Source organism: Necator americanus, chromosome IV, assembly GCF_031761385.1.
Source record: "Necator americanus strain Aroian chromosome IV, whole genome shotgun sequence".
NCBI lineage: Eukaryota > Metazoa > Nematoda > Chromadorea > Rhabditida > Ancylostomatidae > Necator > Necator americanus.
Genome location: NC_087374.1, coordinates 5,542,777 through 5,557,892, shown reverse-complemented (window position 1 = coordinate 5,557,892; position 15,116 = coordinate 5,542,777). Strand labels below are relative to the sequence as shown.

Genomic DNA, 15,116 nt, shown 5'->3' with positions numbered 1-15,116 from the left:
ATTAGTGGATTTTTAGCGAAAATTTTCTGCCTTAAAGAAAGAAAACAATAATTTTAACGTGACCACAGTACATTTATTAGGCGAATTTTATGTCGAAATTAATTTTACGTTAAGATTAGTTCTATAGACAGAATATTAGTGGACTTTTAGCAAAATCTCCCATTTAAAATCTACCAAAATTCAGCAAAATCTACCATTTAAAGTCTACCAAAGTTTAGAAATAGCTACCATTTAAAATTTACCAAAATTTAACAAAATCTACCATTTAAAATCTACCAAAATTTTAAAAAAGCTACCATTTAAAATCTACCAAAATTTAGCAAAATTTACCATTTAAAATCTACCAAAATTTAGAAATAGCTACCATTTAAAATCTACCAAAATTCAGCAAAATCTACCATTTAAAGTCTACCAAAGTTTAGAAATAGCTACCATTTAAAATTTACCAAAATTTAACAAAATCTACCATTTAAAGTCTACCAAAGTTTAGAAAAAGATTTAAAATCTACAAAATTTTTACCATTTAAAATCTCCAAAATTTAGAAATATACCATTTAAAATCTACCAAAATTTAGCAAAATCTACCATTTAAAATCTACCAAAATTTAGAAATAGCTACCATTTAAAATTTTACAAAATTTAAAAAAGCTACCATTTAAAGTAAAATTTAAAATTTAAAATTTAAATTAAAATTCATCATGTTAAGCAGTTGTGGATTGCTGAACATGCCAAGCTGAGCGGCCATCACAGCCGGATTAAACGGTGACGGTAGATGTGGTAGTTGATGATGATGATGATGATGATGTCTGGTGATATCCACTCGGCTTGACTCCACACTGATGGCGGGCACGTCGCCGAGTGTCTAAATATTGAGATATTTTTAAAATTAACCGAAAAATAACCAATGATACAGCAGATAGTAGGTAGCTACAGTAACATCGGTCCGGTGCCGGTAAGTGATGGGTAGATGAGAAAGAAAAAGAGGAACCGAAGGAGTGCTGCTGGCAGCAGAAAGAAGAAGATGCTGCACGCAGAGGATTCAGGTCTGGTTCGGTCGCCAGGCAAGCCAGCACAGCCGAGCCAGACAGATTCTATTCCCGGTTGGACGAGAAGTTTTCAAATAACACACCTACACACCCACACACACTCTCTCCATCTCTCTTGACCACTAACGCTGTACGCTGCAAGTTCTCAGTAGAGTTGCCGGATTCTTCACAACGATTCCGAGAAAAAAAAAGAAGAACAGAGAGTGGTCATGGTTGCACGCTTGCTTGCAACGACGACGACGACGAAGACGACGATGACAGTAAAGAAACGGCCTAGAACGTTCTTGCCGACATTCTCTAGATCATCATCAGCGCAAGCGTTGAGAAAGCGTGTTGCTACATCGGAAGACTATAGCAAGTGGATGATATTTAAATGAACTTGTTTATTTATTTCATTTAAATGTACCTATTAATTTATTTTATTTGAATATTATTTATTATTATATTATTTATATTGTATATTACTCATATTATTTATAGTATTATATTATTTATTTTATTTAGATGAGCTTATTTATTTATTTTATTTAAATGTACTGTAGTTTATTTCCTCACGGGTAGAAGTAGAAGGTAACCGCTCAAAAGAAAATGAACTACGTTACGACAACAAGACAGAAGGGACTTGTAAAATTTTGAATCGAACAGTCCCCAAAAAAAATAAATAGAAAAAGTAAAAAGGTAGAAATTTCAAAAAGGATTTTCCAAAAAAAAATGTGTGAAGCTAGAGGTTAGGAAATACGTAAATCCTCGTACATTGCCGAAAAGAAAAAAAAAGACATGGAATTATGCAAAAAAGTAAATAATGAATACTTTCCCATCTAAAGATGAATTAAAAATAAATAAATTCGATTAATTAATTAATTAATTAATTAAACTATATGTGCTAATTAGCGCGATGAGAACAATATGGCATGGAAATTAAATTTAAAAACTCGATAAAAGGACGATAATACGTTTGTTTCGTGAGATTTATGAAGGATACAGTAATGTCTTCCAGGAGAATTGCGTGTAGATCTGTCCGTAGATGATAATTTAAAACAAAATCGCAAAATTAGCGAGAAAACTCGTAAAATAATCCTAAAAATCATATAATTATATGATCTTAAACTGCTATAAAATACTATATTATACCATACTAAACTAATTATATTCTCCAGAATTTTCTAAGACAAAGGGATGATGATAGGATAACCTACAAAGTCCTTTTTATGATTGAATTAGATTTATTGAAACAATCTATATTCTCTGGAATTTTCTAAAATAAACAGACGATGATAGGATAAGTTGCTAGCGGCATCTACAAGCTCGGCGAAGGTCGCGTTAGCTCCGGATAGCTGGTGCTGAAATGCGAAACGACTCCGCTTGACACAGCGGAACGAGCGTAGAGATTTGATCTACGCACGGGAAGCGCATTAGCCCGTGGTGGACGGACGGAGGGACGGACGGACGGACGGACGGGCGGTCAGCCAGCCGCGAGCGAGCGGGCAACCAGTTTGTTGAGTTGCGCTGCGCAATCGTACTGTGTCTGTGTGTGTGTGACAGTGACACAACCAACGACAGCGAGTGGCCGCCGAGCGGACGGGTCGACCGGCTTCCATAAGCCATGCAGGCGGCTAGTCAGCAGTGCCCTCGGGCCGACGACCCGTGGACGACCCATCTGTGCTAACCATGCACGGGTTCGGCTTCGACGACGACGACGACGACTATGCAAAATGAGAACTTACGCGGAGTATGTGTTGTGTTGCGCGACTCCGGTACACAAACGCTACCGCACACTCACAGAACCCGTTAGCTTACGCGCCAACGCTGATATTTCCGCGTGGACGACGTAGTGGGGGTGATGGTGGTGGCGGCGGTGGCGGTGGTGGTGGGTATCCTCCTCGTCCTAGGGTTTCATGTCAAGGCCGCAACAAAGCTTTGTAGTGGAGAGTGCCAGCCGGATTCGGCTGGCGTGCTGTTAGCAGCAAAATCCTGTTCCCGTTCGTTCGTTTGTGGCCATCACACACACACACACCCGACGTGCGTACAACACACGTCATCGCTTTCAGTTCGGATTTGACCCTGAAGATTTGTGACCAGGTCTAGAGTGAGGACAATTTCTTTTAGGCGAATGAAAAAACAATAAAATACTTCAAAGGGCTACACATGACATTCTAGAAGGGTCCTGTAGGGAGGTGGAAAAATTTTTCGGAAGAAAAAAAAGAATTCGTTAGCACCGATCCATATTTCCATAAGTATATGTATATAGCAAGGTGAGGTACGGTAGGTTTCTTCTCGTTTTCTCGGCCAAATTTTCCTTTGCATTTGCTAATTAATAAATTAATGTTAGTTAACTAATTAATAATTAATAGAAAAGGACTCCTTAGGACTTTCACGAGAACTCCACAGATCCCAATCAACACCGTGATTGATCTGAAGATGTAAAAGATCGATGTAGAAAATTTTTGCCCAAAAAATAACTCTCCTAAAAAAACATTTGTATAACTGACTACAGTAGTTTACTTCAAAAGTAATTAAGTAATTAGTAATATTTCCTCTTTTTCGAGGTTTCTACACAAGAAAAAAAAACTCGAAAAAGTCAAAAAAAAGTAGCAATATGCTTTAAAGTTAGCGTTTAGTTGCTGATCACTACTAACCCACTAGTTTTCAAAGGGAATTTTATCATCAAGCTTAAAATTTATGTGAAATTAGAATTGTAGAAAAATAATAAAGTTCAGTAAGCCACTGTCAACTAAAATACCTGCTCAAAAATAATTTTTTTTGAAGAAAGAATGTAGAAATAATTGTAGAATTAATGTTTTTAGTCAGAAAAATTGCAAAGAATTTTTTTCTTACGATGATATGGAGATAGAAGAGTATAGAAGAGAGAATATTGTCAGAAAAGTTTTGAGAAAAGTAAGATTCCGAGAAATGAGATGAGAATGAAGAGAAGAGAAGAGGAAAAGCGAGGGTGAGGTGGACGAGGAGAAGAGTGTGGAAGAGAGAGCAAGCAAGGAACATGGTGGACAAACAAAGCCACAAGATGCCCACAAGGTGTTTGCTTCGCTCTCTCGGAGCATGAATCGGGAAAAATCAAATGAGCACGGGAAGAAACCGCAAGCGCTCGTTGCTGCGACCAAACCGCTGACCGCTGAGGAAGCGAGGAAAGCTGAGGTGAGCTGTGAGGTGAGATGACCCGACCGACCGACCGGCTTCAATATGGTCAGGTTGACGGGAAGCTGATGATAATCGGTGGTGGTGGTGGTTGCTGGCAGAAGGAGTGAACGATAGGAACGCGCAGAGGAGTATAATAACAACAAAACTTGTTACAAACTTTTCTTTTTTGTAACAGTCATATGGTCATATACACAATAACAAGAACAACAACAACAATAACAACATTGAACAATAACAAAACTGTATAGTAGTAGAAGACTGCAAAAGTGCAATAAGCAATAGCAGAAACAACAAAACGTAGCGCCGACCCTCAAGGCACGACAACGACGACCAATGGCCGGCATCGAATGTACCAATAAGAGGAGCGGGTTTCACAAAGAATGAGACTGGAAGCAAGAAAAAAAAATTGTCGCCACCCAAACGTGTTCCACCCACCACCGCCACCACTACCACCACCGACCGACCGACCGACAGACCGACAGATATTCTCTAGCATTGTGAACGTGACGGTGAACACAACAGTTTTGTGAGGATTCGTGGAGATATGCGTGGATGACTGCCTGCCTGACTCCCTAGCCTGCCTGGCCACGAGGTGTTGACCCAGAAAAAAAATTCGCGACCGACAAGAAACGCGGCTAAGTTCAAAAACGAGCATCTCTAGTGTGTGATGATGGTGGTGGTGGAAGAAAAAAATGCGGAGGACACAGCAAGGTTTACGACTTTTACGTGGACTACAGAATGATAGAACAGAGAAAAAATGTGGGAGCGGGAGGTAGAGAGGGAGGACGGGGGAGGGGCGGCTTGCTACGAGGTCCTTCATTGAAATTTTGCTTTTTTTTTCGCCAAAGATGTCCTAAGTTTTCCACAAAATGTCATTTTTTTCTTGACGTAATCCATGTTCTTTCATACTACTCTACTCCAACTTTTATTATTTTATATTTTTACTATTATACTGCTATTTTCTGAATATAGTTAATTAAAATAAAAGCATGAAAAAGGTAGAATAGTTAAATGCATGAAAATGGTAGAATAGTTAAATACTGAGGACTATTCTACCTTTTTCATGCAAAAATCTTGATCTACTTAATTTATCCCGACAAGAATTCGGAGAATTTGAAAAGGGGCCAAATCGACTTTGATCGAAAAGAGGAAAAATTTAAAGATTGATAGTTTAAGAGATTGAAGATTTTTCTAGAAGAAAACGTAGAGAATCGTGTCCTGAGCAGAAAATCCAAGATTGGAGAGAGAGAGGGAGTACATTACAGTAAAATTTCTCACCATAGTGCGTCGTGACGATTAACGTGCCAAGCTTCGGACGTATCTGAATCACTAAATGTGACCAAAGACATCCATAGTACGAACGTACGAGAAAATACGAGAGCAACACATATGAATCCATGAAAAGTTCACAGAAATGAAGGAAAGAACAATTCATAGAAGGAAAAAATTGTGAACGGAATCAGAAGAAAAGAGTTGAGAGAAATGGAAGAAAAATAATTCAAAATTCAAAAAGAAATTGCTCTAATTAAAAAGGAATAAGAACCTCCAGGAAGGAATAAGAAGAATGATAATTCTGTTTTGAGATAGAAAAGGCCAGAATTTGAGGAAAAATAATTGAAAAGGGGAAAAAAGAAAAGAATGACTACCAGTAAAAATTGTTTTGATTAAAAAGGAATAAGGATCTCCGAGAAAGAAATAAAAGAAATATTGTTTTCAGATAGGAAAGGGCAAAAATTTTCTTAGAATCAATGAAATTCTACAGAAAAAATCTCTTGATTTTGTTGGTTGATTTCAATTTTAGCGGATGGCAGCACCGCTTCGTTGGGAATACGAGGAGTACTGAATGAATGACGGTGGTGCCAAAAATAGTATGGTGGTGCATAGCGTTCAATGTTTGCCTTGTTATCGTTGCGATTCCTAAAATGCGCATCACACTGGAATAGTACGAATTTTCTCCATGCGCTAAATTCGAATTCGAATAATATTCGCTGGAAATTCCAGGGAAAAAAATGAGCGGAAGAAAGTTAGGTTCAACCCAAAGGCATATGAAGAACTGTGGAAGATAGCTCTGGTCTCATCTTACGTCGCAAGACCGATCCAAAAGTGATTTCCGTGTTCTTAGCGATGCTATCACACCTTTCCGGGGATTGGTTGGATGTTGGCCCGCGTGCGTCGGCGGGTTCAGTCGGGCAGCGGCTAGAGTGCGGGAAACCGGTCCTCAAGCCGGATCCCGCGTGCACTTTAACCCGCCCGCTTGCCCGCTCGCTCGCTCGCCCGCCGGCCCGCCCGCCCGCCGGACTGGTCAGAAACAGCCACGGCTAACATGGCCGCGTTTAAACAAATTCCAAGCGAATTCCAGCATCGGAATCGGGCCGGGCAAAGTTGACGGCGACCAAAGTCTGAGATAAAACACATAGACCAGGAGGAGGAGGAGGAGGAGGTCATCCGAGACACAGAGAGAGAGGGAGAGAGGAAGGAATGAATGAGAGAGAAGACGTTGACGGATGAATGTGGATGTGAAACGTGAATTCTACGCTCTGATCCAAACACGACCCGTCCAGAGATGAAGCATAAACTTGAACTGCTAATCGGGAGGGCGTGGGTGTATGTGTGTGTTTGAGAGAGAGAGGGCTAGATAGAATACGAGCTACGGATGACTGAGATGAAATCTTTTGCAGCGCCGAAAGACATAGTGGGATCGGCGGTGGTGAACCGGTGACCTTAGCGATCCTTGATCTTGAGGGATCTGGATAAGGCTTATATGATGGCTTGCCTCCACGAAATTTCCCAAATCTTTCACAAAATGGGACCCAAATTATTCTCACACTTTCTATGTATAAAGGGGAAAAACCATCTTGAAAAGCACTTTTTCCTAATTAGCTAGCTGGTTGAAGCTTTTGAGGATGCTTTTTTGCGTCAAAACGTTTGCTCACAAAATAAATGTGGTCCCCAGAGGTTCTTCAGGTGTTCAGGTGAGAGCTACGGTATTTGGTTCACGAGCCAAACAACCGAATGGTTACTGTAATTACTTAGTAAGGTTACTGTGTTTTAATTTAATTTTAATTAATTAGGTTTCTTTGTTTCATGATTCTATTTTAGTTGCTTCAAAAAAGTTTTCAAAAGAAAAAGAAAATAGGATTCAAATTTTAGTTGTTAAAAATAATTGCAATAATTTGTTTTTTTTCTTAACTGTTTGAACTTGAATGACCGTATGAAAAATGCGAATTTTTTTCTTCTCGTCGCCGCTATAATCCACTATAAATATCGTAATATATCGTTGAAATGAAATGTCAGCAAGTTTTAAACGTTCAATTATACCGATAAATAAATATTTACGATAGCAATGAAAGATTCTCTTCGGTGTCGGAGAAATTCCCCCCCCCCGGAGAAGAATTGAGCGGTGAGAGCGGCGGTGTGCAGTTACAGTAAGCGAGCAGCGAGTTGTGTGTTTTGGATGGATGTGGATGGATGGATGGATGGGTAGGTAGGCACCGGGAAGGAACGTGCGTGTGGTGTGGTAGCCGTCGTCCTCGTCGTCAACAGACAAAATCGTGTTATCTTCTGAGGGGTGTCGTCGCTTTGTGGTTGGTTGCATGGTGAGAAAATTGAATCCAAGGCGCTGATGTCTAATGAGAGCAAAGCTGCTACACCAAGCAGTCAAGTGGAATTTCAAGGAGGACTAGCTAGCTAGTCAGTCAGTCAGGAAGAACGGACACTTCCCCCCTCCCCACATATTTTCATACTTCCAAAATATATTTGCAAATTCATGGAGTGGAAAAAAAAACCATACCAAACCCATAAAAAAACCATAAAAAGCATACCTGTCCAGAAATCAGATACTGTATAGCCGGAAAAAAATGAGTCATTTGTAATTCTTGGGAATTTTTCGCTCCGTCACTAATGGACATAGCAAACAAAAGAAGAGGACTTATGGCAGAAATGAACACAAAGCCTTTTTTTTTTGAGAGAGAGCCCTCCTCTTTGAACGATGTTAGATACGTGAAAAAACTGCCAGATAAGCTAATTCCGTACCGTATGCGTCAAGCATTTCTTGAATCAGGGAATGCGTGGATAACTGGTGGACATACTGTATATTTCCCCTTCGCAAGCTGGTCGCTACTTGAGTATCCATTTTTATCTTTGTCTATTTTTTTCCCCTCACTCCGGCTACTCTTTTCTCGTTACCCCTCATCGAAAACGCTCTTCAGCACTATAGTAGAAGCCGTGAGAGTATTCCGACAAGCCGACGATCGACGAAAGAAGCAGGATCTTCGAACTGGTCCCGGCAGGCCATTGGTAACCAGTCAGTAAGCGGCTAGTGTGAACTGGGTCGCCGCCGCACATATTTCGAGGCGTGGCTAAGCTGTCCGCGGCAAGTGGCTAGGCGGTTTTCGTGCGCAGTTCGTCGTCCGCGTGTGTGTGGTCGCCGCGGCACCTGAACCGGTCCGTCACGGCTTTTTCGGGGCCAGCTCATAGTTATTTCGAGCCCGACCGACCGACCGACGAAACAGGATGGTTAGTTGCATCGGGGTCATTGCGAGCGATGCGACGACGATGGTCGTCGCACTTCAAGCGCAGCGTAGCTTCATACAACGAACGAACGGGGCCAGCTAGCTAGCTAGCTAGCTGAGGGGACGACTTGCGTGCTTATGTTTGGGCAGCCGCCAACCACGTATGGTCATCAGCATCATCCGCCGCCGCCGCCGCCGACGTACAGAATCCATGCACATGGACAATGCACTAGGCTATTTTTAGTTGCGTGATTGTCTATGTATGTGTGTATGTGTGTGTCTGGGTGTGTGGAGAATCGATGCGTAAATGTTGGCTCACATGGACGATCACAGCACGGTGAATCGCGCTTCAAATAGACGACGTTGTTTGTATTGCCGCCTGGTCACAACCATGATCGGCAGTTTCACTAACAGTGGAAGCCTCTGTGGATGGTGGTGAAGAGTGATGGGAAATCCAGGAATATACAGTTGCTTTTTTTCCCGAAAATTTCCAAAATCTCACTCGGAACTTCATATTTCTATGTTTTACCTCTTCAAAATCCTTTAGTTGAAGCAGAGATAGCTCTAATAACTGAATATTATAAATATAGTAGTATTAATTATAAATATATTATAGAGTTCAGTATGGCCACGTTTCTTACCAGGATAATTTCAGGATCCGTTTCATTATGGAAAAAAATGGAAATAAAATTGACTAAGTATTGCTACACAGACTCATTTACTACTATTAAGAACACTTATTACTACTATTATTTATTACTATTTTTCTGTTTGAAGCTTTTAGAATATTGTGAATTCCGTAGATCACTCTAGTACAACGTACAACTCTCAGGAACATGGACTAAGTACTCAGCTAAGTTCTTAGTCCGAAAAGAATAAGAGAAAGAAATAAGAGGAAAGAAAGGTGATTATGAGAATTTTTTAGCGGAAAAAGGCGAAGAGAAAAAAAGGAGAATAGAAAATACTATTGATTAGGAGGAAAAGTTTGATGATTGATTATTTTAAACAATAATACTAGGAAGTAATTGGAATCGTTGAGTCCGATGAGGTGTACCGGTAGTGTTGAACTACTGGTCCACGTGCTGAGTGATGTCTCGTTCTTCGATCAACAGAACAGTTCCCCCCCCCCCCATCGGCGTCGGTGGTGGTGGTGGTGGTGGTGTTGGTTCCGGCTTCCACTACAACTGGACCCTCGAGTGTGACAAAATTCCTCAAACATACACCTCGTCCTGGCGGGTGCGTCGACGACCGATGACGATAAAAATAGCCGTCAGGATGTTTGCGTTGCGTCGTCTTGCGAGCGGCTCTGTGAACGAGTAGCCGGCTATGAACTGAACTACGAGAGGATCTTGTTCTGGTAGGGCCGGAAGCAGTGAGCACAGCACAGGAACCACACACATACAGGGGAAAAAGAATTTGATGCTGATAGCACAGGGGGGTTTAGAAATGAGGAAAACGGGGGAAAGAGGAGAAGGAGGGGGAAGAGAGAGAGAGAACTCGACGAAACTCGCACCATTTTCAATTTTTCAATTTCCCAGACTGCAAAAATTCGTGTTGTAGACGAGAAAAAAAAACAACAACAAAGCGCGATTGTCCCCGACTGCATCAAATTGTCACAATCACATTATAATAATTTGATGCACCGATTATCACATGAGCTTAAAAAACACATGAACCGTGTGTGTGCATGAATCATTCCCACCAGCTTTCATGTATGCAGAAATTTTTTCCTGAGCTTTTTCTTTCTTGAAATTCTGCAAACAATTTCATTTGTAATGCACATCATCTCAAGGATAGGTTTCTGTTCTTTTCAAAAATGCTATATTTTAATTATTATTTGAGAACAACATGGGACATTCAGTTAAGAAATATTTCCCAAAAAAAAAGTAAAGTTCGAAGAAGCACTTTAGTTCCTGAGGGAGTCAACTTTTTTCCAGCACAAACATTTGTATTTTTCTAAGTTCTGTCGTTTTCCTACGTCGTAGAACTATCGGGATCATAGGTGATCACGGATTATAGACAGATCGTCCATGAAACAGCTCAGACAGTCCTGTTTTTCGGCCACTGTCAAAAAATACTGGCTATTGACCTAAGCTAAAGAGTAGAAAGCGAGTCGGGTCACTTTGATGATTTTATAAGAATTTTTTTTCATTTTTTTTTTAGGATTTTTTTTTTCAAAAATTGGTCGAATTTTCTGGAAATTTTTACAACAAATGATAGTGTTCTTTTAATGGCCACCACGAAAGAATTTGTCTTCCAGCGGTAAATATGGAGAGATTGAGATCATATCGTTCAAAGGATCACAGGTTCATAGGACCAGGATCATCACACTTCCAGAGACCACTGAATGTAGCGAGGGTAAGTCATATCTAAACCCTGATACATACCATCTTTGCGAATTCCTGCTCCAAATGTTAAAAACTGGCTACGCACGGACAAATGAGGAACCTCACGTGAACTTAAGCTTTTCCTGAAACTCCCTCATTTGCCAGAAAGGCTATAAAAATTTCAATTTCAACACCCAACATAAAAATGGAGAGAAGAGATCCGATGAGATAATTACGACCACCTTTCCACAGGAGTCGCTGGCTGAATTTATTTTAGACATAATTTTCATTTTAGGTAAAAGAAAAACAGAAAAGGTTTCCAAATACGGAAATGTCGCCTAAAAATGAATATGGTGTCACTATTTAATTCTGGATAAAAAAAACACATCAACAAGTGGTTCAGCACTGAACTATCAAAACTATTACGTTGTTTTATGCTGTTCAAGCATTTTTCCAGGAAAGGGAGGAAAGTAAATGGTCTCTTAAACTTATTTGGATACTTATTGATGGTTATTTGGATGCTTGCGGGAAAATAACAAAAGGAAGCATCCAGAATGATTGTCAACTCAATAGTGTTCATCCTACGACGAGAAGAAGCCGCTCAGATAGGAAAATGTGGTCAGAAAATGATGAAAAAAGCAAATCTATGCCTATGAATGAGGAAAATTCTTGCAGAAATGAGTCCTATAAAATCAAAACTCCAGAATGGAAAAAAATTTCCGGGGAAAAACCAGAAATGTCCCTTTCTTGACCGAAAAAAAGCAGAATTATTTTTTCTTCTACATTTGCTGAAGATCAGAACCAACGTTGCTAAGATAGAAACGAGGAAAACGCGGAGAAAGGAAAAATAATTGAAGAAACGACTAAGATAAGATTTTTTTGGTGTAATCAATCCCTGCGGGAAAACAAACAAAGTCCGTGAATGGGGAAATGGAAAGTTCCTAGAGCGTTAAGCTTTACATAAGTGGGAAATAAAAGTAAATAGAAATGTAAACATGTAAATGACCAGGAAAATCTCATGAATGATGGCTATATTCCCATTGAGGTTTGTAAACCCCACTCTATGTACGTGGTCATTGAGGGACAATTTTTTTAGCAACATGGATTTATTCCTATCAAAAGGATCAGTTATACATGGTAATAAAATTACGTTGCTCTTTTTTATCATAGTAAAATCAACCTCAGAACCAACTTTGAAGCGTTTTTGTTTTGAAAAATTTTCGGATATAAGATCAAATAATTCAGGTTAGGCAAAGGATTGATCCGAATTTTTTCATTTAAACAACTCAAAAAATCTTCAGAATACAGAAATTATAGAGGGAAAAGTAGTCAGTTTCCTATCCGAGAAAGAGCACAGCTACGAGAAAAATTTACTGGAAACCCCCGTCCACATTCTACAGAGATCTGCTTACAAATAACGTACACTTCGACAAAAGTCATGTACATGAAATTTGAGTCATGTTTCTTTCGATAGCGATCATTTGAATGGCACGACGATTGCACGAAAGGAAAATTGCCGATCTCGCAAACATTTTACATTTCTGGACTACAGAACCTGTGGGAGAAAAACTACAGGAACGGAGGTTATGGAGCAGGTTGATGATTTGAATTTCCTAAAGTTGTTATCGTTGAGATTTCTTGTTAGAGTACGGGTATTCCAAAAAAAAAATTAACCAGAAATTAACATTAAATCAAAGATAATTCAAGGGGAAATCCAGAAATTGTTCCCGAATATTTCTACTTTATACCAAAAGAAGTGAATTGCTAGTTTATTCAGGAAAATGTAACAATCGACAGGCAGTTACTGAATGGACTGCGACTACAAAACCTATGGGAGAAAAACTACAGGAATAATTTTTTATGAAGCAAATTGATCTTTTGGATCTACTAAAGTTTTTATCGTTGAGATTTGTTAAAGTGAGGATAGTCGAAAAAAAATTAAATCTAAGATAATTAAAGGAGAAATCCAGAAATTGTCCCAGATCACTTCTACTTTGAAAATTACTTTTTTTTACTATTTATAATTACTTGCTTCGAAAAATTGAACTGGTGGTTTTTTTAGGAGAATGTAAGTCGATAGACCGCTGCAGAATGCGGACTGCGAGCAGGCATAAACGGTGATAGCGGCAGCAGCAGCAGCAGAACAAGTTCTCCCTCTGACCGTTTCGAGGATAAACTCACTACACCGTCGGCGGTGGCGGCGCCGAATACGCAATGAGCAGAACAGCACAGTTACAGCAACCAGTTCAGTTTGATGATTTCGGTGTAACTTTCAGATAAACAGTAGTAACGTAGCTGAGGAGATAAGCGCGGAAACACTCACGAAAGACCTAAGACCTTAGGTTCACCTCGAATAAGGTGGCTTCGTATGATTCAGGGTAAGGTTATGTTCGATGATTCAGTGAAAAATTTCACGATTTATCCATGAACTGAAGGAAAAAAAATCCTGTATCGGAGGTTGGAGCGTGAAACATGAGTAGAGGAGAAATTTCGAGCCGAGCTTACCAGAACGTGTTGTCCCGCTGCGTCGGCCATACGTGTGTTCGTGCGCTGCTTGACTGCTTCACTGAGAATCAGTCACCGGCCGTTCATTTTGGAAAAATTCTGGCTCGAGGAGAAAGTAAAATTTTGTCAAAAAAAAGAACGCGTCTAAAAATACGAAGGATAGAAGGAACGGATAGAAGAAGGAGAATGGTCGATTTTGACACTATTTTATTTATTCTGATTTGTTTTATTTTTTTATTTTATTTTGACTTAGAATAGAATGGAATAAAAAATCTCATGAAACGTTGCGAAAAAAGGTCCCAGTGAGTTGTTGTGGAGCTTTATTTGTAAATATGAATGATCAAATATGATCACATGCTGTAGGATCCACTGCAGAAGGTAAATAGTGGATGCTTGTCCCATAATAGGTTCATGAATTTGACGTACGCAAAAAGCAGCACAAGTTTTAAAATTTTGAATAATTTCAGCTATTAAAATAGAAGAAATATTGATTAACTATGAAAATATAAGATTATGAAGTAAATAATTTCAATCATAATAACAAAATGCTGCATATATGCATATATTTCGAAAAATTCGTTACCTTCGAACCTAAACTTGATTTTAAAAATTTGCCTTATCCTTGTATCGATAAGAAATGACTTCAAATTAGGGTTTTAGTCTTTCATTTTAATTTTTAACTTAAAAATTAAAGCGTAAAAAGAGTGAAAGGAGTAAAAAGAAAAAAGAAACGAAATCTTTAAGTTCTTGAAAATTTTAATTTTTAGATTTAGAAAATTTGTGCGTAGCAAAATTTACTCTAACCTTGATTTCTTAACGCTTTTTGTATTTTAATTTTCTACTTTGCTTTTTCTCGGGGCATTAACTGTGTATTTCACAAGAGCGACGAAAATTTCCATTGTTTTCATATTTTGGAAAATTTTTCTTAGTAATGTTCAACACCATTTCATCTCGTAAAGTCATATAAATAAATAAATAAATACATGACTAAAGGGAATCATTGTTGAAAAGCGTTACGCTGTAAGTTTTTTTCAAGATATTCTAGAAAATCCAGAAAAAATATCCATGCATCTGGTATAAATTGTACTAACAACTAAAGACATTCTTTTATTCTCCCACATTTTCGCTCTAAGCAAAATTTTCTTGTTGAATTTTGAGAGTAACATTAAAGGGATGAAAGAGAGCTAGAAATCCTCAGCAAGAATTATAAGGATAAAAGAAATCACGAGAATAATCAAGAAAAAATTGAGAAAATATTTCTTTTTTTGCATGGAAAATGAGAAGAATGAGGAGAGAGTAACGAAATTCTACGAGAAACTAAAGCAAGAATGGTTTTAAAGAATTTCTTAGACTTTTATTTTTCGCTTTTCCTTTCTTTGACGCAATTCATTAGCAAATTTTTATCCAGACAAGAAGAAAGAGGTAAATGGACATGTCAGTTTCTCGATGTTCTCCTGACAATAAGTAGCCATGAGACTTCATTAATAATTTATAATTAATAGAACTTTCTTTTTTCTAATTAATAGAATAATTAGGTAATTTTGTTTGAATAAATGAGTCCAACGATATTT

General features: G+C 38.8%; 1 protein-coding gene across 1 annotated transcript; it reads right to left on the bottom strand.

The window, feature by feature from the left end:
- Positions 1-667: 667 nt before the first annotated feature.
- On the bottom strand, positions 668-13,575 carry RB195_000448 (uncharacterized protein; the record flags this gene model as incomplete). Its single annotated transcript, XM_064196803.1, has 2 exons — positions 668-862; positions 13,546-13,575. The coding sequence occupies 2 exons, from the start codon at positions 13,573-13,575 to the stop codon at positions 668-670; spliced, it is 225 nt and encodes a 74-aa protein (XP_064052684.1).
- Between the last annotated feature and the right edge of the window lie 1,541 nt (positions 13,576-15,116).